General features: G+C 39.7%; 1 protein-coding gene across 2 annotated transcripts in view; it reads left to right on the top strand.

The window, feature by feature from the left end:
- Positions 1 to 22,085, top strand: part of LOC125767875 (breast cancer anti-estrogen resistance protein 1) — a 116,514-nt gene that overhangs the window by 39,217 nt on the left and 55,212 nt on the right. The window contains exon 1 of one of the 2 annotated variants that reach the window (XM_049434830.1): positions 3,833 to 6,403. The exons of the other annotated variant lie outside the window; for it this stretch is intronic. Coding sequence (XP_049290787.1) covers positions 6,287 to 6,403 — 117 coding nt within the window. The 5' untranslated portion in view covers positions 3,833 to 6,286. Of the gene's footprint in view, positions 1 to 3,832; positions 6,404 to 22,085 lie in introns of those variants that run through there. 2 annotated transcript variants of the gene reach the window in all.

Genomic DNA, 22,085 nt, shown 5'->3' with positions numbered 1-22,085 from the left:
TTAGCTCAACACATGTCATACCCACAGTAACATAATGTTTTCAATCTTCAAACCACTACTACCACCACGCTCGTGTCATGGTACACGTGTTAAAAGTGAAAGAAAAAGTGAAAATATGTATTTGGTAACTCCTAGTTCCCTTTGTGCTTTTGCCCTTAAGCGAACTCAGCACCGGAAGATAGATGGGCATCTTGTAAGACAAAATGTAACAAAATGGATGCTTTAAAGCAACGTGATTTCATAGAAGAAAGGCCACAACCACGATGGCCCCGAAGAGATTAGCTTTAAATGAGACTAAAAAGATTGGAAAAAATGCTCCAACGTTGAAATCCCTAAGTCCAGCTAATGAGCTTTCTGTGGTGGACGAAGATAGTATCGCAAGGATCGATATTCGGAGATGTTAAAGGCTTGAGGAAGGAGAATTAATTTTCGCCCTTATTGAACGGAGACTGATAGGAAGGTTTCGGTAGGTAAGCGTTAATCATTTCATTTTCTCCAATGACTGAACGGTTTTTCTCTTTCTAATTCAATCAATTCCTCGCCGACAACAGAGTTATTATTAGCTCTTAATGTAAATTGAAACCAACTCCTCTGGTATTGGCATTGGGTAGTGTTTTGAAAAAGTTTCATCTTTGGTGGTTTTCCAAGAATTCCGAAACAACCGAAACCGAAATCTTTTGCATTTTTCTTTCCGACTGACTGACGGATCCCGACCTCCGACAAAATGTTAACAGTTGTGTAAGCAAAGCGGTTTTGCTCAAACGAAAATGCCGCAAAAGAATTCTGAAAAGTGTTTCGTTTGGTTGGTTGTTATATTCTTCGGAAAACTATAAATATTTTTTTAGCTGTAGATTACTGTATAAAGATTGGATAAATGTGTCTGAATTGTTACACAAATTATGTTAAACATTAAAAAAAAAGTTTTATAGCCAAATTTTAATTTCCTTTTCCTTATTCAGGGTTTTTTCTTTTTTATTTTACTTGTTTTCTACAATTGTGTATTTTTTATTTGCTACTTGTTTCAACATGATGAAATTAATAGCAGATTTGGTAAACCAAGTGAACACGAGCAAAAAGTCAACAATAAGATCCTCATTCTTCAGTTTGTGCTTCAAAATTACACCCTAAAAACTTGATTTTTTTTGTTACTTCCTTTCCATCCACACATACGTTTTCCATCTCACGATTTGAGGATATTTTTTCTCCTTATCCCTTTACTGGTGTTCATTGTTGGAAGTTTTTGCGGAGTTTGTCAAACTTCGTTTTATTCCACTGGGAACAATAATTCGAACCATCCACAGAAGTTTTTTTTTATTTTTTGTATCAAATTTCTCATATTTCTTGAACGTTAATAGATAAAACTTGTTTAAAATCCAAAATGATTTAACTAGAATGTAATTTTAAAGAAAGTTTTTGTTTTACGTTTTTTTCTCAAAAGTTTGTCATTTTTCTTTCGGTGAAACAACCAACATTCCTCTAAGCCAACAGATTAAAACAGCGTCATAAATCGTTTCCAGGAAATTTGTCCACGTTCGTATTTTAAACTAAAGTGTTCAAACAAATGTGTTGTGCGTGTCTTGAAAACACTTTGCCGAACACTCTCCACCACTTGGCGGATGATAAAGCTATATTTTTTTTAGTTTTGCTTGCACAATCTGGTTCTGGTTCTGATTCTCGCATTTGTTGCTTTTGCAACGAAACAAAACCACCAACGCATGCCCGTCGTACGTATCTTGATATTGTAGCGGAACGTGCGTAAACTGACACGATCGCATAATTCATCCGTGTTAATCAGAATGCACGAATCTTCATCATGGGCAGGGGTAGGCCATTTTTTGTTCGTCTCGTTCAACTTCTTGTCCAATCCCGTACGGAGCACGGTCAATTGGTACAGGAAACTGAGTTGAAAGTAATAAAATTGCAACGAATCTAGTGCAGTTTTTTCGTTCTTGCACGTTGCAATCTGATGCCAGTTGCAGCATCAATGGTTGGTGTCGCCGTTTTTTCTCCTTCCTTCCTTTTCCCCTTCCCAAAACGGAGCGCGAAACCTTCTCACGCGTTCAGCGTTTGTGCTTCGGGCGCTTAATTGTTTTGTTGTGCGATCCCGTGGCTGCACTTTTTGTCTGTCGGAAAGGCAGCGCTAGCGACAGCAATAAATCAAGCAATTGCACTCTTCAAGAGATGCGCATGCTAAAGATGTGGAAAATGTTTATGCTTCGTTTGGCGGCCAGATGGTTGTACCATTTGCCAGCGGGGAATTTGTACTGCTGCACTTTGATTTTGCATTCAAGTGTGCAACAAAGCGAAAGTTAGAAAAATACTATGCCATTTAGCTTGTTACTGTTAGTGTCATAAAGAGCGTAGCTAAGGATCATGCAAAAACACATAAAACCGAAGGTCCTATCTTCGCGTTGGCTTCAATTGATCATGTAAAACGATGAACAAAAGCATTTTTGACGAAGATCGTATAACCCGCGAAGGTCAGTTTCATTAACGATTTAACATTCGAAATGATTAATTTCGTTGAAAATTACTTTGGTTTTTCAATTCACAACTTCCAATCCAATGCATGAACACAACAGTGCTGATCTCTAGTTAGGAAAAGTCCGTTAGAATTGAAGTAGTTAATTGATCAAAAATTAAAATATTTTATTTTACATTCCATTTCCACCAAGTTGCATTTTGTCCATGTCAAATAACCCACAGAATCTCTCTCAAAAACCGACAACCGCTTTGTTTCTTTTCGTATGCTGAGGAATAGCCGCAGAACAACTCAATGTTCCATTAACTCTAAACGAATAATGTTGTACGTGGTTTTGTAGAGTTTGTTCTCCTCATATATGTACTTTTATATGATTTTTTATTCAATAAAGAACTGCACTCGTGTCCATTTGAATACTCAGGTCAAGTAGGAACTTTGGTTTTAGGAGACCCATTTTCACAAAACTGCACAACTCCACTTCAGTCGTCCAGAAGGCCCATCTGCTTATGACCATTCAACTTTACGATAGTTTATGCTAACCTTTGTCTTTTCTTACCTTCTTTGTTGGGTGTCTTTTTCTTTTAAAGTACGTGCTGGTTGGATCAGGCAAACGTTCCAAAATTTGACAGTTTGACCAACTAACTTCCGTGAAGCTTCATGTGTGGATTTATGTGTTTTTGACCATATATACGTGGGGTAGGTCCACTTAAAAAGTTTTGTTGCTTGTTATAGGAAACTTTTTCGTGACACAAATCTGACACAACACACGCTCGTTTATAGACAGTTCCGGTCGGAAGTCACCGGGAAAGAGGGTCAAAAGGACAGAGAAGGAAACTTTTTATTCTGTTCCTAATATCTTACATTTCGTTTTTTATTTGTGCGGTTTGATTTATTACTGTACATTGTGATATATTTTGATTGATAAAAAGTTTAAAAAGTATACTATCTTTGTAAAGATTGAAGTTCTTATTTAGTTTTTTTCTTTTTCCCATTTTTAATGTTTTGTATAGCTGAATTTTTCTCAACTCTGTTTGTTTCCTGTAGTATATATTGTTGTTGTATTGTATGCAGCCGCATTTTATATAAAAATTATACTTATATATTACATTTATATAAAAAATATAAATTTTTTAATAAAGTATATTTACTATTTGCTTTACTTAAATATGAAAAATCAAACTCCTTAATTAAAAAAAATATAAATTTAAACATTTTCAAAGAAAGAGCAAATATCATTTGTATAAATCAACAAATAAAACTAGTAACGAAACAAAACAATTTGCTAAATAATAAAAACCAACATTTATTAACAAAAACAAAAAAAAAGAGATTGAAGAAACCTTATACTAGACATATGCGAAGACAAATTGTTTTCATGTCATTTTGCATGTCGCAGTACAAGGAAGGATGCCAATTCGTTGTCATATTTTGTTTTACGCTTTGTTTTGTCGAGAAAGAAAACCAAAACAAAGCACAGGTAAAACAACCTTCCGGAAGGTTCGATATACTACGCTGTCTTAGGTTGTGATCCTTCACCGTTTCGGAGCCTCCCTCCAAAGGAACGAGTCATAAAAATTAGCATAATTTTCAGCATGCAAAAACCTCAACCGAGTCGAGTGGCCGGACATATCAACTCCGCAGAGAGGGAGAACGGGGGAGTTGAGGGAAAAGGAACGCAAAAATGCACACCAAAAGAAAACAAACACAACCACCACCATCTTCGTGTTCTGCCTGGAGGCAATTTTGGCCAGGAGTTGATAGCAGAAAATCGTTTTAATTTTGCGACGGTCGTTATGAAGCCGTTGCATTTCGTAGTATTAATGCACCTAGTTTGTGGATGTGTGTAAAAGGTAAAAATTAAACTCCCCGTGCTAATGGAACGCGAATCTCTCTAGTGGCCACTGGTGATAAGTGCGTTATCATGGAAAGCAAGGAATTATTGATATTGATAAGGCAAGAAATGAGTAAAGCTACCGCGATAAATGGGCATACCGAGTTGGCAACCTTTGGTGATGCAATTTCGCTAATTTAGTCGGTTCGCGTCATTCCGGTGTCTTGGCAACGACCTTCACGGCACGAAGGGGGAATTCGAGTTGGGGATATAAGAGTCTCCGCCATACCAACGGCAACAAAGCTCCAAAATGCTCTCCACCAACAAAACCGGCTTTTTACCGCATATATCGTGAAGCATGATGAACAGGTTGGACATTATTGCAGCGCATGCATGAACTGCTCGATTTAGCATAAAACTGCTCGAACGCTCTCTGGAGCTGCGATGAATGAATCGTTTTGTGGGAGAGAGAATTTGAATGAAGCACACGCACTGCAGTCATCCCTATGGCGCTCGCTCTCATTCAGCATATTGTTAGGTTGCCGGTTAGGTTGGCCAAACTCCAGCATGAATTCATCCATTCATTCATTGCGTAGCATAGGAAGCAAGCGGACGCACGTACGTCGGGCTCCCGGTTTCGATGTTCAAACCGCAAGTCGACGACGTTCACAAGGAAAGCCCCTTCAGCATGGTTGAAAGAGTTTTAGTAGCCTCGGTGAGCCAGATTGTATCGTGAAGCTGTTTACAATTCCTCAGTGTCGGCAAGTGTTGCGTGCGCGAAAAGAATTTGTGTGTGTCTGAGGGGAATTTGTTTCGGCAAATGTGTTTAATATAGCTCAGCTTCCCGCGGCCTACGTGAGGGATTTCGGGAGCTTTTGATCATCAGTGTGTTTAAGAAAACACAAGTGTCGCTTCCCACCGTTGAAGAAGGTGGTGTTGAAATTTTAGGCTTTGCAAAAGATTGTTCTTTTGGTGGAAGTTAAATTAGTGTTGTTTCCGTTCTTGTGGCTTGGAGCATTTTCTTTATAGAAAATAATACTCCTTGGTGTGAAGTTGTCCATACAGAACGTGTGTTTATTAAACCATCCCTCTATGCTGAAGGATTTATTGAAGAAGAATTATAAGCAGTTTACTCAAAAAAATTGTGAATTTTTGATATAAAAAAAATAAATTCGAGTGTTTCAACGTGAAATAAATTATATGCACAAAAGTCGATACTTAAAAAAATCATCACAAAAGTGTAGTGTAGTGGTGCAAAAGGTAAGGAGATAAAGCTGCGTACTACTCTTTTAAAATTTATCTCCATACGATTTGTTTCGTTTTTTTTGCTTGTTAGTGAGTGAAAATTAAATTATCTTCGCTTGATCAAAACAGCTTTTGCCGCACGTTCAAAAGATAAAGCGAAGGTGTTGCTCCTTCGCCTTCCACAAGGCACACATACACACACCAGTGTTTTGAATTGCTACGTTTGTATGTGTACGAAAGTCCAAGTTTATGCTAATTTCGAAGGGTTACGTGTATCGAGTGCAACTTTTACGGTACACATTGATGTGAACGGAGCACGGTTTAGCGTTGCAAATGTGCAGAGTGTCGATGAAGGCTTTGAGTGTGCGTAGTTTGAGTAACCCTGCCCGCCTCGTGCGCCCCCCGGGGGGAGTTGAATAATGCTACCGATAATTAGATTTACCGTTTCATTACCTACCGGCCGGTTGTGTTTGTGAGTTGTGCTGGAGATTGTGGCCCCTTCGATGTTTAATAGCAATAAATGAGTAACGCCTAAAACAAAAGGAGTAATTTGGCAGATCAAGGTGAAGAAGTGGTGAGGTGTGATTTTTGCACATAAAAAAATAATTAAGTACGCTAAAACAGACGGCATAAATTGTATCACAAGAGTGAGCCAGTATCTTCGGCACAGAGAATCTGCTGTCAGATTTAATATTCTTCGGAGAAGAACAGCACCGTCAGCAGCAAATATGTATCTGCAACAATCGGCACCGGTGTCACCGCACACACCTTCCACACGCAGCAGTAGCCGCAGTAGCAGCATGCATCTGGCCGAGTACGATTACGACGAGCCCAAGCCGGCAAAGGTTAGTTTAGCGCCCATCATCATCATCACCACCACCGTCGTCACGTTACGACTGTGCAGCTGAATGACGAACACCCTTTTGCAGTGAGCCAGGGGTGGCTATTATTTGTTCAGCTAAACTTGGCATGAAATTATAAACTAACACACACCTGGGATGGTCGAGAAAGGGAGATGAAGCCTCATGGGGGATCATGAGCTGTGTAGAAAGTGTATTTACTAACATTCTGACCAACAGCCGTCTGTATGCGGCTGTTGAGGATTTGTGTGTAGTTCCATGCTCCCGGGAAACCTCACTATTGCTGCACCAAACATTCCAACATGCTAATAGTTTTCTTTCGGTTTGGGTTGCGCAACAAGCTAAGAAGCCGTACTTGTGTGGATGGATGGTATTCAGTTTTAATATTTTATTATTTAAAGCAAATCACTGGAGGGAAATTTCAAAGTTCTGCTTGTTATTAAATAGATAACCTTTAATAAGGTTTTTGAATCAAGTCGGAGATTGAATCGTGATTTGATAGTTATTTTGGGTGATTTCTAGGGGATTACTTAGTGATCTATAATTATTTTAGTTTAATTTAAAGCAATCTGATAAATAGTTTATTTAATTAAGTGTTTTCAAACCTTAAAGATTTTGTTTATGTTTATGTACAAAAGGTAGAATTTAGGTTCCAAATTTGAATACCTTCATGACAATAATTCGCGAACTTTAAAGGCTCGTAGTAGACAACCTTTTATTGGTCCCATCACACGCTCAGTATTAGTTTTGTTTGATTACGATATATGAAATGGTTAAAAATACCATATTTTTTACACTATGTTGTAAGTTGTATAATCAGAAAACTTTTTATTCAAAAGTCCGTTTTCTCCAAAGAACTTAAGCTTTTAAATCAATATTTAAAATCTTTACTGGCATTCTCTCCAATCATTTAAAGCGGCATTTCTGTACCGACTGAAGAAAAGGAAAGTGAAGGCAATTTGATTGGCACCAATATAATATGCTGTATGATGGATTACGAAATCATTTTGATATGACGCACTCCACCAGGGCAATAATGGTTGACAAACTTTAAGTCCAAAATCTTGCAAAACCCATAAATAGATTTTGCCCATGTTTTCTGCGGATGATGTTTTTGGCCGGAGGTTAATGATCTTTCACTCTCTCTCTCTCTCTTCCTTTCTCTCCTTCGGACCGTGATATTATGGTCCCTCTTATTTTATCATCCAAAATGATTCAAACGCACGTGCAGACAGGGAACCATGGTTTTTGTACACAGTGTCAAAAATACTCAAGTAAACGACCTCGTAAAAAATTGTGTTCCAACCGTAGCAAAGGAAACAGGTTGCATTTATTGTTGCGAGGCTTTTGACGCTGATAATGATGAGTATGATAAATGAGTCTGCGTTTGCTAGCTGTTTGTGATTGTAGCGACGGTTGTCGCTTGCTCAGGTGGGTACGATGTTTTGCAGCCTTGGCATATTCGCCAAGAAACTGTGTTTCGTTGATAAGCAACATCAACATCAGTAGAGGCAACAACGAAATGGTGCAAAAGGGAGAAGGGCAACTGTAATAAACACCCAGCCACTAATGATCAGTGAGAAGATAATTTCTCGTTCTTGAATAACGCTTCTGTTGCACGGTTGCTGCCTGCGCAATATTAAGAAGATTATTCTTCTTTGCAAAAAAAACCTCACTGCAGATGAAACCGGCTCTTCATAGGGGAAAAAAGAAGCAAATAAATTAATTGATTTTTCCGTAAAGTGGAAAAATTTCTAATTATCGACGATTTTCTTCCGCCAATTCGCATTCAGATAAAATTATCATTTAACTGTAAAATTGTAAAAAAAAACTTCAACCCCGATACCCTTCACTTACGGTACAGCGTTAAAATATGTGTCTTTTTGTACTGTAGGCGTATGGAAGGAAAAATAATTTCCCTTTAAATGCTATTACATCACTCGTACGGCGAATTGTTCGATCGTCATAAAAAGCTCTCCCTTTACATTCGATTATTCAAACCAATCGTACCGTAATCTCCATAGGGCAAAGAAGCTATTACTACCGAGACATTGAGCACATCGGTTTATGGCTTGCAAAAATACGAAATAAAACTTTTATACCGCTAGCTTCGAACACGCTAATGAAGGAACGTTGATTCACCGCAGCTTTAGCAGCTTTAGCAGTGATTCACACGTGTATCGTATCTGCATCGAATTTAACTTCATTTTCATTATCTTTCCCTGTGTGCCACATTATCTTTTTGCCATACGCACACACACACAAAAAACACCATATCCACTAACCTTAAAGCTACCGAACGGTTCAAGGTTTCCAAAGGGTGGTAATAAGTGGCCACTGGATGCAAAGGCGCCAGCAAAAACAAAAGACCCCACCACATGAGCAAAAACAAAACAAAAAAAATGCTTCGTTTTGCAGTAAACAGCAACATCGTCTGTAAAGAACCCGTTTTTTAATCGATCGCACTGTGGTCAGCATAATCCGGAAGGCTTCGGAAGCTACCAGCCAAACCAGCATTTGTGTGCCACCCGGGGACCGTTCGATCGTTTTTTTTTTGCGCATAAATGCATGTTCATGCTTGACCATCACCCTCACAACCGTAGTGAAGACCCCCGTGGTTGGGTTAGCATCCACCATGTGCGGACACTTGTGCTGCCCATAAATGGAAGAAATTCGTTCCCTTTCAGTGTCAGCGAGTTTGGCCGTTTTGTGGCATGGTGGTGTCTTAAAGCTCTTAAAACTTGCAAACCGGAGGCCAGTGGTCGGTCAATGCTATCAAAATAACTGCGTCTCTCTCTTTTTTTTCTACCATTTGCCTAACATATCTACTTTACCAGCTGGTGGCCATTTAGCACCTTCTACCCCTACTTCTGTCTCATTAGTAGACAAAATCCGGTCGAAAGCACCGCTGATGTATCGGTTTTTCCGCAAAACACCCAAACAGTGTGTTTTGGGGTTGTAACATGGAAAAAGGCGTAAATATTAAACTTTGAAATTATTGTTGAAAAAAAAAACATGTTTCACCCAGTGAAGATCGTTCGTTTTGTCTGTTGTTTGTATAGCCTTTTTAGAAGTGCGGTAATTTGTTGGAAAATTAACAAACAGACATACGCAAACACACATCCATTTTTCCCGCAACTTGCTAAGTGCTAACAAGACCAGGCAAGATGGCGTCATTCGGGTTGAATGTATGTACCTTGCGACAAATATTTTGCACCATTTTGCAAGGCCGTAGTAGCGGTATCTACGTTGTGTACAACCTTATCTTTGTGTGCGCATACATTTTTCGTGCATTACAATTATTAACAAGTTGATCAAAGGTTAGGGTCGAAATTACCTACGTCAAAACATATTCACCCACACCCATTACTATGTGTTGGTTTGTAGACGAAATGGCGACGGATCGCTACGTAATACTGCCGCGTGATAAGTAATCAATAACGTTGCTTCAAGTGGGGATACTAAACGTACTAAGGTCTTCTAAAAGCAAGATTAACTTGGAATGGGTATACGTGTGAAAAGTCAGGCAGAAATTTGCCAGTTGCTAGGGAAGAGTTATTTTCTACTTTAAGCTGTTTCATTAAAGTCTTCTACCTTCCTGTCATCATTGATGTCAGTATCGAGAAGTCATCCCTATTGTGTCATCACTAATTGTGCATCAGCTAAACTAGAGACATCGAAGTGTTGGACGTAATGCTTTTCAAAACGCTCTTACGTTGAAGGTGAGTGAGGTTATGAATCAAACCACTATCAGCCACTATTGAAACGTTGCAACCGTGCAAGAGGAACTCGGGGATGCCGTACAGACAATGGCAACTCGAGTTATTAAACGAAATGCAAACATATCGATCGAATCGGTCATAGAATTCACCTAAGTAGGGGGATACCACACTAAGCACTGGGAGTTGTTGCTATCAGCAGATATGTTGCAAAGGAAGCAATAATGGCTAACGAACCAATACACCTCACCTCATCGTTTCACCAGCCAGGCAATCTGCCATAATGCCAATAGAACGCTCATTAAAATGTTTCCATCGGTGTGTTCCTCTGGTACGATGCAATTTCCATCAGAACTCCACCGGTGCTGTAACAAGTGTGACAGCTTTTATCGTGCTGCAATTGATGACTTTTGTGGATTAGACGATAGTTGCTTAATGACATGACATGGTGGTAAAGAGCTGCTTTCTAGTGTAAATAATCGATGTCTTAATTGTCACTCCACTGATACCAGCTACAGATGCTTTAATTTTGTGCTTGAGTCTAAGGTTTCATTTGATTGAACATTTGATTAAAAAGTATTTTTTTAAACAATTAAATTTATGTTACAATATTTGTTTAAAAAATTAAAAAGAAATAATAATGTCCTCTTCAAATTAAAAAGTTTGATAAATTTGTATAATTATACAAAAAATAAAACGACGCCTAATACTAAACCGTTAATTACAATGATTGTCTTTTTTAAACTGACAGGTAAACACGATGACATTTGCTTGACAGTTGAATAAAGTTCCACTAAAATTAAGAGCCCCATCTATATGCAAAATTTAAAACGTTTTCCAGTTTAAAATGAAAAGAATAAAGTTTCTCAAAAACTAAAGGATCATCAACAACAGAGAAGAATGATTACGTACACAAACAATTTCTATCGCCACAAACAGTTTGTTAGTTATTAAAGTTTCCAACCAGTGACGCCGTTGTCTCAGAAAATGTCAAATGCCCTACCGTTTCATGTGCAACGTTGTTTCAGGCGTTGAATTTAATGTGAATTGTGGACAAGTTTTAACACTTATTTCCAATTGGCTCCATCTTTACGATTCACCCGTCTGGAACGGATTCAAGCAGCTGGACAAACTTGTCCGTTCGGCAGAAGAAAACCTACCGAAGTGGAAAGATTTCTTTGAAACAATTCATGTGCCACGTGCAGCTTCCTTCACCACAGCGCTTGTCGCAAATATTAGCTCCATCGACCACGAACACGGCCAGGCAGAACCGAAACTTTCCCCCTTGCCAGCGCACAAAGTGATACCCCGTTTTCGAGCAGGAATAGGAAAACTTGCAAATGGCACGCTTCAAGGTGGCGCTAGGTAGGTTCAACCACCTTTCCCGGAGTGTTCCGGCCACCGACTACCGGGAGGTTAGGGTAACGGGTTTCGTGCTCCAACGAACAAGCTTGACTAAGCCGTCCGTTGCCGTGTGTGGTTGTGTTGAGTTGGGGATAGCTTATCGGGATGTTTCGGAGAGTGAATTCGCATATGCATATGCTTTCTGCAACCTGCATGACTCCGAGCGAAAACCTGCAAGTCGATTATCTTCGATCCGAGACCTTAATGTGACCTCCGTAGGGACTGGTAGCGCAGCCAGTGCACATCACATCGATATCTCCAAACAGAACCTACAACTGGGAAATCAGCCGTAGATTGTGCGCCTGAACCTGATGTTACATATCCCACGGAACACGGCAGTTCCGTCGGTTGGTGCACGAGTTAGGAAGTTATCGTCATGTCTGAACGAAATGTTCAAAGCGAGAAATCAGGTGGCGTTTCAATGTCCCCAACGGTTGCCAAACAGCGCCCGTTGGTCGTGATCATGCTTGGACGATAATTTTGATAATGAACGGTGACTCCAGTGGTTCCGCAAAATGGAAGTTTTTGCAAATCGTTGGGTGCTTGTACGAGCAGATGGTGTAGAGTTACAGTAGCTTTAAGTTGAAATAGGAAATCTTGAAGAAAAAATTGCATATTCATACACTTTGCTTTCGACACGTGTGGTGGAATAACGGAATGGATTAATTAGTAACGGCTTTGCTGGTCGCTAGTGTTTGAAAGAAAAATTACTAGACGACTTTAATCACAACCAAATGGGCTCTTTTGGTGTGGCCATATTTCTAAAGCATTATACATAATCGATTTTGTATTGATACTTACTACTTAATGTCTCATTTGTATTGTGCAAAAGTATGAGTTATGACTTAAACAGTCAGCAACTTTACGATGGTTTAGCGATCTCCTCACACATTTTTAATTTGTCGGCGTACCTTCAAATTTCTAATATCTTCTTAAAATAAAGATTGTTTTCAAATATTTTTAAAACAATAACAAAAATGTTTAAAACAATAACAAACAATAACAAGAGAAATTTTAAAACGCTCTATAGCCTATCCGTTGGATGAATTTATCTCTATTCGTTAATTATTATTTTTCATAATTGAAAGAAAATATGTTTCCTAAAATGCATAAAACATATTTAAGTTGCTACGCTTTCTGGATTTGAGCACATCATTTTCACTTCCTCCGATGTCTTCGAATGTCTCTTACTCTCCAGGCCTTCAAATACCTCTCAACTAACCAGGTCTTCAATTTCTAGAGTTGTATTTCTACCTTTCATACCGGTTGCATCGACTTCAATCCAATTTGCAGCGTACAAAATGCTGTGCTGGTAAATTTTATGTCATAAACATATGAAGCAGTGTGGGAATTTGTTAGGTTCAGCATAAGGCACAGTCTTAGCTTGTTTATGTGTCTCAAACTTCTATATTAAACCAGAGATGAAAGAAGAAGTAACATTGCAATTTAAGCACAAACGTGGACGTTTCATTTGTTGTGCCTCCCTGCGATCGTCTAGCATAAATACCAATGTTTACCAAGAATTTCGTCTTCCCTTGTTGAGGGGCAAGGCTGCTTTTGAAATAACATTAGCTAAAACGCATTTAAATAACAATGCAAAAGACACCAAAAATTGCATGTTCTTAAGGGGTGTCTGTGTGATTTTTATTACCCTTTACCAACTGGCTTCGGAAACATAAATTTTCATTCGCTAGATTGCCATTTTCGGCACACAAAACATGCATTGTTACACGGCATTCTTGTTTCCCGCTAATTTTCCACCAGCATTTACTTTATTGAAACATTTATGAACTGAAAGTGGACATGCGAAAACTAACGCGCATTCTCTGTCCGGTGGTTGCAACGTACAACAAATGACAAATGTTGCATTGTGCATTGTGGTGCGCACGTTCCCCAGGAGGTTAAATGGCTTCTTCTGTGCAATGTTTTACATATTGAGTTGGTCACTTTTGACGATAATGCAATGCTGCCCCCTTTTGCCAATTGAAATCCTTCCTTTATTCGTCTGTGTTTTTTTTTATTAAAGTCGGACCAGTCGGGAACTGTGGTGTCCATACGTCAGCGGAAAAGCTGGCGGATATAAGCATCATAAGGAATAAAGTTCATCGGTGTTACTCCTTTTCTTGCTTCGCAACTTCACGTTGAAGCATTGAAACGCTATAACTCATCGATCGTTTTGTTTTGCGTGTTGGTGGCCAAGCAAAAAATACTGACTCACGATTTTCTGTGTACCGTCGTTTCTACGGGGAGAAGTATTGGTAAGAACTTGTACCGTCCACCATTCCGGATGTTATTGAGCGCACCATGTGAGACAGTAAATGTACATACTTAATGTCACGTTACACCGAGCAAGTTATATTACAAATAATCGTTCAACTTTGTCATCCCGAGAGGTCCCGGAATATCCAACGCAGTAGGCAACAGCTTCTGGACAATCAGCCAACTTTCCTTCCAATTCTCAAATCATTCCCAGTGTCATGTGATTGGAATGTACCACTTTTATGCTCCTTTCGTTTCCCATTCCGAAAGTATTCCCTTTCGGATTCCTTTCTGTTTGCTGACTTCATCCATTTCGGTGGTTATATTTTGGTGCGATCATACCGAGGTACTTGAACTTGCAAATATATTTGAACGATCCAGTGCGATTATAATGTGTAGCCGCTTATTCGACACGTTTCTTCCCACCAAGGGTAACCTCTGTTAGGTCGAGTTAATATTTCTTCACATGTCTTCATCACACAAAACGAATTATGGCAATATGAATTTTACGATCGATCGGAGGGAAGAGAAGCCAAAAGCAAAAAGCTCCACAGTCGAAAGGCAAATTATTTGTTTCTTCGTTTGCAAAATTTTTCGCTTCTGTCGGTGATCGTGATTTGGGATTTTTGCTTTTTTGTTTTTATTTCGTTGGGGTTTTTTTTGCCTGTCGTATAATATGGGTTTGGCATTGAAACGGCCAACGCCACATAAACATCAGAGAATGGTGCAGCGTAAGCAAGGCTTCGAAAGAAAACAAACCGTTCGATTGTGGAGTTCATCCATTTTTTTTTCTTTCGCTTCTTTCCATAGCCTAAGGCATATTGAATAGCTGGCACAATCGGTAGAAATAACTTTACAGTTTCTTGCCTGGCGGTGGTTGCCCGAAATAGTACCGAATTCTTTATGGAACAGTGCAACCAGTTGAAAGTTTTTTTTTTTTGCGAGCAGGAAAGCAAACACGGGGAAGGAACCGAGACGAGACTAACCCACGTTTGTCGCGTGCAATAATGCAATGGTGGTTAGCATGCAACAGTTTGCTGGGCTGCAACACAACGGCACAAAAAATTGCACAGCCATGTTTAAAGTATCTCACACTTTTCACGTCCGACCAAACCCAACATGGTACACCTTCACACCTTCTCTAGGGCCGACACACGACCACGTCCAAGGTCATTCGATGACTGGGTGCATAAATGCTAAGGCTCTGCGTTGGAACAGGTACAATGGTGGGTCTAAAGGAATGAGAAAAACCAGTTCTACCGACACCGAACGAACGACAGGTCATTCCATATTTGACGTTCCTTGGTGTGACGAATCCGTCTTTGGCAGCAACACGAGTTGCTTCATCGCCGCCCGGTGAAATCGATCGCGTGTACGATCGCGGATGTAGCGAAACAAAGATGATGTTTCGTTCAGTTGTTCTCAAGCTATTGCAATGCTGGTCATGCAAAATTTACACCCACCTTCGCACGTTTAAACAGATGGTCGATTAGTGTTAACATATTACCCACCATTTTACGTGGTATTCCCCAAGTCTGGACAGAAATGGTTGTTGTTTAGCATATCTGAATAGTGTCACTTTTGTTAACCCATTGAGCTTATCTTTCAAAGTGTCGATAATCTTAATGATAATCGTAAAAGGAAATGGGAATATAATAAATATTAGATATGTTGATATATTGAAGATAAATGACGTATCTATTGATTGCAGTAACTGTCAAATGTAGTAGTAACAAGACCTTTCCTATTTAAAAATATTTTTTTAACCTGTTTTAACTCTTTTCCCCTGAAGTGTTGAATTACAGACACTCCTGTGAATGTTTGTTACAAACGTTTGCTTAACCATTTGCCACTACTTTTCACCTTCCTGGCGTCCCGCGTCCGTACAGCAAGCAGTAAAATGTCACACCATAACCTCGATCGACTTTCAACCACTTTGAACTAACAAACGCCGCGTTGAGTTCTGTCCACCAGCTTTATCTTATCGGCTGCGAAACGTTCACTCGAAAAATACCAGCTCCCTTCGCTGTCCGAGGTATACGATGTGGGGGTCGGTTGTAACTATTTTCCACACCTCGCAGGTTTTATTTTATCGAACTCCATATGATAAGGAAAATAGGTTGCTAGCAATGTTGAAATACAAGTGCTGCAAGAGGAAGAGGCGTAATATCGATACAGGAAAATATGTCGTACTGTTAGGAACTGTGGAACAACATATGGCGTGTAAATTTCTCCAAACAGTTCGTCCATTTATCATCAACCGAAAAAGTCCCCCTTTTTATCGAACCCTGCTCCGTTGGTGCGCAAAATGAGCAAACTTACATTATCCCGTTCCTCTTCAAAGGTTTATCTTTCGCAAAAAACGGGGACAACACTCTACCCATCCTTTATAAGCATACGTACGCCATGTTGCATGTTGCAACATTGCCTTTGAACATCAAAGCAGGAAATTACAAATTAGACACAATTTGACCCTTCATCAGTGGGAGTCCCCCATTGTCTGATCCAATTTTGAAGTTCTCTCGAGAACGTGTGGTGGGTCAGTTCCTTCGATGCTGTGTGATCAAAGCACGTCAAGTAGTAGCACCCGGTTTGCTCACGTAAAGGCACAGGACAAACACACTTCAACACCGACAGGAAGTGCAGAAACCGGGGTTCGCAACAAAGTAATTAAGTGTGCAATTTTATGCTACGCTGTTTTACCAATATCTTCACCCTATACTGAGGAAGAACGTTCCGCAGTCTTGAACACATTGAGGAACTCGCTGAGGGAGGATGGCTATTCGGTACAGCAAGCGCTCCTCATTCTGACCAAGCGAATGCATTGGAACACACTATATTAGGAATCGATTTTTGCTCTCGTAAGCAAAGTTGTTTAGTCTCGTGTCCCTAAAGGCACGGCGGAAATTGCAGGCGTAGAACCGTCTGATTGCCCTGGAACACCCTTGATAGTGTGTGTGTGTGATCGATTGTTGGGGGACGTGGTCTCCTGTCCAAACAGACTTCCTTGGGAAGGAATAGGATAAATCAATCAACAGTTATGTTTACTTTGAGTGCCGCATCCATTTTCGCTGCATCCACCATCAGCCGCATCCCTTAGGGTATGTGTCGAATGCACCAGGAATATCATCGAAGAGTAGCTCTGCATCGCTACTGAAAACCCGGTGTTTATCGTATGGTCACCCGGGGGGTGTACGATGTTTGAAAAACAATGACCAGGAAGCCTGAAGCAACGGCGATGAGCTTTGTTGTTACTTCATTGAATATTCCAAACACGATCCGACACCACGAGGACGCTAGTCGTGGCATTTCCACTGGAGTTTGCCGTGCGTTCTTGGGGGGAACTTTGCCTTAGGAACGAAGTTCGATGATGGGGAGTAAGCGCAGTAGTTCAAGGGCTTCTAGCCACCACGCCCTTGGGCTACCAGTAACTTCAAACTGCTCGAAACCATAATCCTAGGGTATCCACGGGTTGATGCTCATGGTCTGATTTCTGTGGAAGTCGGGAAACATCCCATGACTGGACGAGAGCACTGCCAATTACGCGACGTGAATCTGGCACTAAATCGATTCGGGACAGAGAATATGGAATGGAATAAATTTTGGATGATCCTATTGCGGAAGGGGACACCCTAAAGCCCTATCCACCAGTGACAGTAAATTGGTAAAAGAGCTGTCCGAAGCAGGCGCACGCATCGGTGAAGCTTAATGACATTCTGACACGTGAAAAAACATGCCCATTTCACCTGATGTCCCTTTCGGATGAAATCTGTGACGATGCCCGATGAATATAGAGGAGGTAAAATGTGGATAAAGGTATGCTTGTTAGATTTCGGGCCTTTTCCAATGAGTGCTCCGGATGAGAGCATGACGTTTCTGTGTATCTGTTATGTTGGAGATGGCCCCAAGAATCATGGTTTTAAATTCTCTAAACTTGGGCTATCTACGATGACATCCACAAGACTGCCGCCATTTTCAATCCATTTAGTCTTTATAGAGTATCTTTTTGTTTGGGTTTAAAGTTTTGTGTTAGATTTGTTAAACACGCTTTTTATTATTGGCTTTGTTATGCAGTGATACGAAGCGATGGCTTCCATAAAGAATTCAATTTAATGTTGCAAGAATCCGATCAACACCTTCTGGGTGTTTTCTGTATGAGCGGCTTAATGGAATTCTTCCCATCCATATCTTCTCTGCTTCTTCGTTTGCATGCTGTGGAGATGCACACGCCAACCAAAATCTCTTCTAAGCGCGTGTCTTCGCTGGGGATAGGTCGTCTTAAAACACAGAATATAACCATTTCTTCCGTGCTATCTTAACCCGTAATCAACCGGAATAAATTTATAACACTGCGCCACGGTAAAGCGCAGTAAAGGTGTCTCTTCGGGGGTCCCTTGATCCCGTAACAACAAAAGGCGCAACCGATAGGCACACACACATTGCACATGTTTTACGAAAGTATAATTTTGTCTAATCGCTCGATAAATAATGTAATTCAATCGCCGCATAATCATCGTATTTCATTATTAACAAACAAATGTATTGCGGTCGGGATTTGTGGTCCACTTTGGCGTGTGTGTGTGACCATTCCAGCACAGACAGTGGTTCTCAAATTTTGCTGAGATGCCGACAATCGTGGGGCCCGAACGGTGGTACCACGAGTCACGAGTCGTTATTTTTGGTCTCTTTGCGGTCAGTTTAGTCGTGATTTGAACCTTTGGAATGTGTACCAGTAATGGATTGAATCATTACTTATGTTCTTCACGTTGAACTGGCCATTGCTACGGGTAGCTGGAATTCATTAGCACTGGAATGCGTGCAGCGCGGCCAAAGGATTATGTTGCTTGGACGAATCGTGTCTATTATTTATTTGTGCCGATTAGACTATACGAAGTTTGCTCTTCGGGAAGGAATATAAATGGACAAAAATATAAATAAATCAAATGTCTTACGCTCCTTAGAGCTTTGTGCTAATGGAATTGAATTTTTCTTTCCAATTATTTTGAAGTATAATATTAGAAATATAATTTCACTTGAGATCATTTAAATTTATATTACCATCAATTTATTACGGAAGTCATTAGACATTACAGGGCATATTTATTTCTGCCGATCACTTTAAGAAAATCGAATCAGTGAAAGCCTTTTATTCAAATTCCCTTTTCGAGCTTAATACGTATGATGTCTTCATTAAGCTACCCCCAAAGAAATCCCTACATTTCCCCACCGAAAGAAGTGAAGTAAAACATCAATCTTACCTTCACTTTTTTTTGCACTCCTCCTTCTCCCATGTTCAAAGGTCAACGGTCGATCAAACGGTCAAATTGCCGCAAACTCTCGAAATGGAAACGTTTTGTTTTTTTTTTCGATGTGTGAATTTGCTGCATAAAATCAAACGTCAAACACCGATCAAACCGTTTGTGGTTGTTTGATTCTGTCCTTAGGTACACGCGGGAAATAGGATGGACGGGTTACATCCAGTTAATTATATGCTAATGAGGCCATTGGCGTTTTATTTATGATTCCATCCCGTTCACCCCACGCAAGTTGGTTGCCTTAATTCGGTCAATTAATGCGAACCCGTCCGAGCGATCGCAAACCGACCGTCGTGTTAGTTCATAATAGTTCTATTAGCACTTGTGAACGGTGGTGGTGAAGATAAAAATGCATCGACTGCATTTCCCCATACCATGCATTTGCACCTTGGATGCATTATTTCTACTCTTTTTTTGCGAGAATTGTTATCGATGGCGATATGAATATTTTTTTCCCCACTTCACCAACAGCGTTCATTGTTCTGGTGTATAAATGGCATAAATCGAAACGACTGAATCGGCTAATTATTTCCACTTAAGTTGATGCGATGATTTTTGTTTCCTCATAACTCGAATGCATTGTTATGCGTGGCTCACTTCACAAATTAGGTTTTACATTTATTACATTTGTTTGTTTCATTGCTTTATGCTTCGTTTTATTTATTTACCCACAAATAAATCGTTTAAAATGATGTTCTCTTTCGGTTGTGCATTTTGTTTTTTTTTTCGTTTTTCATTATAGTATTTAAACCACCCAAGCGTATGATTCTTATTTTCCGCTTTTTTTCGCTTTCCGTTTTTTTTTGCTTGTTTCCTCTGCTTTTAATAATCTCATTTTCATTAAATAGTTTTTTATGCATCGTTAACTCATGCTTTCGCATTTATTCAAATGCGAACGAAAGGTGGCCTTTTTGGGTTTTGCCTGGTCTGGTAGAAGCATTTTTTTCTCTGTCGTGCAACCAACCGTTCATCCAAATTGTACGTGGGAAAAATGTTCCAAGCCATCAAAAACATTTGCGAAGCAGAATAGTTTTATGCTTGCACTCGCGTTAATAGGAATTATGCTTTTGTTTTGTTTTTTCGTTGCACCTTTTTTCTGTTCAAGCTTTTTTCGGGTGTATTTTGCTCGTGAGTAAGCATTACCCCCCTGTTTTTGCCAGTTGCATCAGACTATTTTACTATCCTTTTTAACAACAAAGTCGACAAAGTTTTGTAGTGCGCTGTAGCTGTGTTTGGAGGGGTTTGCTGAGAGGTAACACTTTCGCGCGAATTATAAATCATTTTCTGGTACTTTGTTGAAGTTCTGGTTGCATGCGAAGTGTTACATTGTAATGATAATTTATTAGCATCCTCGTACACCGCAAAGAGTTTACTAGAGTGTGATTTTTTATCACATTGTACAATGTTTTTATCGCTTTTTTTGCAGCCGTTGCATTTTGTGAATTAATTTCAAATTGAATCACAAATGTCAAAATCATTCTGACATTTTTCTAGAGTGAGAATTTGTCTGTTTGAAATTTTTGTTAGATAGAAATGGCAGTTTTAGTTGAAGAATAAATACATCAGCATTGAATTCACAGTTGTTAAATCTCATCTACATTTACAAATTTAAAAGTACATAAAACACACAGCAAAATAACTGCATTTCTCTATTTCGTTTGTCCGAAATTGTTAACAGTAATGACTGAAGAGATTGTATTCGTTTACTGCGGCACCCATATGTAAAATTGTTAACACTTATCGATAATAACGTTTTGTTTTCTACCACGAAACAAAACGGGTGGAAAAAACATAAATCACCACCAAAAAGCTTTTCAGTGCTTGTTTCGCACAGATAAACTCATCGTCATTGTTTGCTAACATTACGCATCGCCACTACAACAAAAAAAAACCATCACTGATGAGATAACCAGACACGAGTTTAAAGATGTTTGCCGCATAAAAATAACATATCCCCACCAACATATATCTTGCACTGGTTATGGAAGCAAATGAGATAAGATCATGATTTGGGTTTTGGGATGTGTCTTGGAGTAGGTTTTTTCGCGTTCGAGCAATCATCGTCATCATTATCATGATCGCATCTTAACCATCTAAAATCCTCAACACAACCCAGTGGAAGCATCTGTTGAACAGTTTAAGCCAATTTTTGCCCATTTACTGGAACCCTCTTCATTCATCCTCCCGGGAAGCTGGCTCCCCTTCGGTGCGATTTCTCTTTTTGATCACAATTTAACATTATCTGCGATTTCGGTTAGTGGCAGGTTTTTTGCTGGAGACATCCAGACACTCCATCAGCACCGAGCAAACGAGTATGAGGCGAACAAGTGAAATTTGTGCCAGTGTGTGAAACGTGACCATGCAGAGCCGCTGGTCGATTGGTCTAAGTGAGATGAAAATCAAGTGTCGATTAGTTTCGCCGATTTCGGAAACGATGTCCATAAATTGCAGCATGCAAAAAAAAGAAGAAAGACAGAAGAAATTAAGTCGACGATCGCATGATGTCTGATCGTTAGGGAAAGAAGCCTTCCATCAATGGAAATAAACGGCTGATGGAATTGCGTTCCACATTTCAACCCACGGTTCTTTTGGCGGATGTCGTTAAATTTCAGGAAATATGTTTGTCGCCGATAGATAAATAAGTCGTTGTGTAAATTGAAACGTCGTGCCCGAGGTTTGGAACGGGTCTCTTCATACGACACGCAATTAAGTTCCTGCCGTGAGTGAGTGGCTTTGAAGATGTTTGTTTTAAAAAGTGATGAAATGGAAAGGTTTCCCTCGATACCATCTAGAACGCGGAAGCCATCTTTAAATTTTCCAACGATATTTTCTCTCCACAGTCATAAACGCGGCACTTTCAGAAAAAATATCATTAGACTAATTGAAATCGGATCACTAAGCAGAACCAAAACACAGCAAAACATAACAAAACGGCAAAGAAGGAACAACTCCTCTGGCTTCTAGTAGGTG

The sequence above is a fragment of the Anopheles funestus genome, chromosome 3RL (assembly GCF_943734845.2).
Source record: "Anopheles funestus chromosome 3RL, idAnoFuneDA-416_04, whole genome shotgun sequence".
NCBI lineage: Eukaryota > Metazoa > Arthropoda > Insecta > Diptera > Culicidae > Anopheles > Anopheles funestus.
This window is presented reverse-complemented; position numbering and strand designations above follow the sequence as displayed.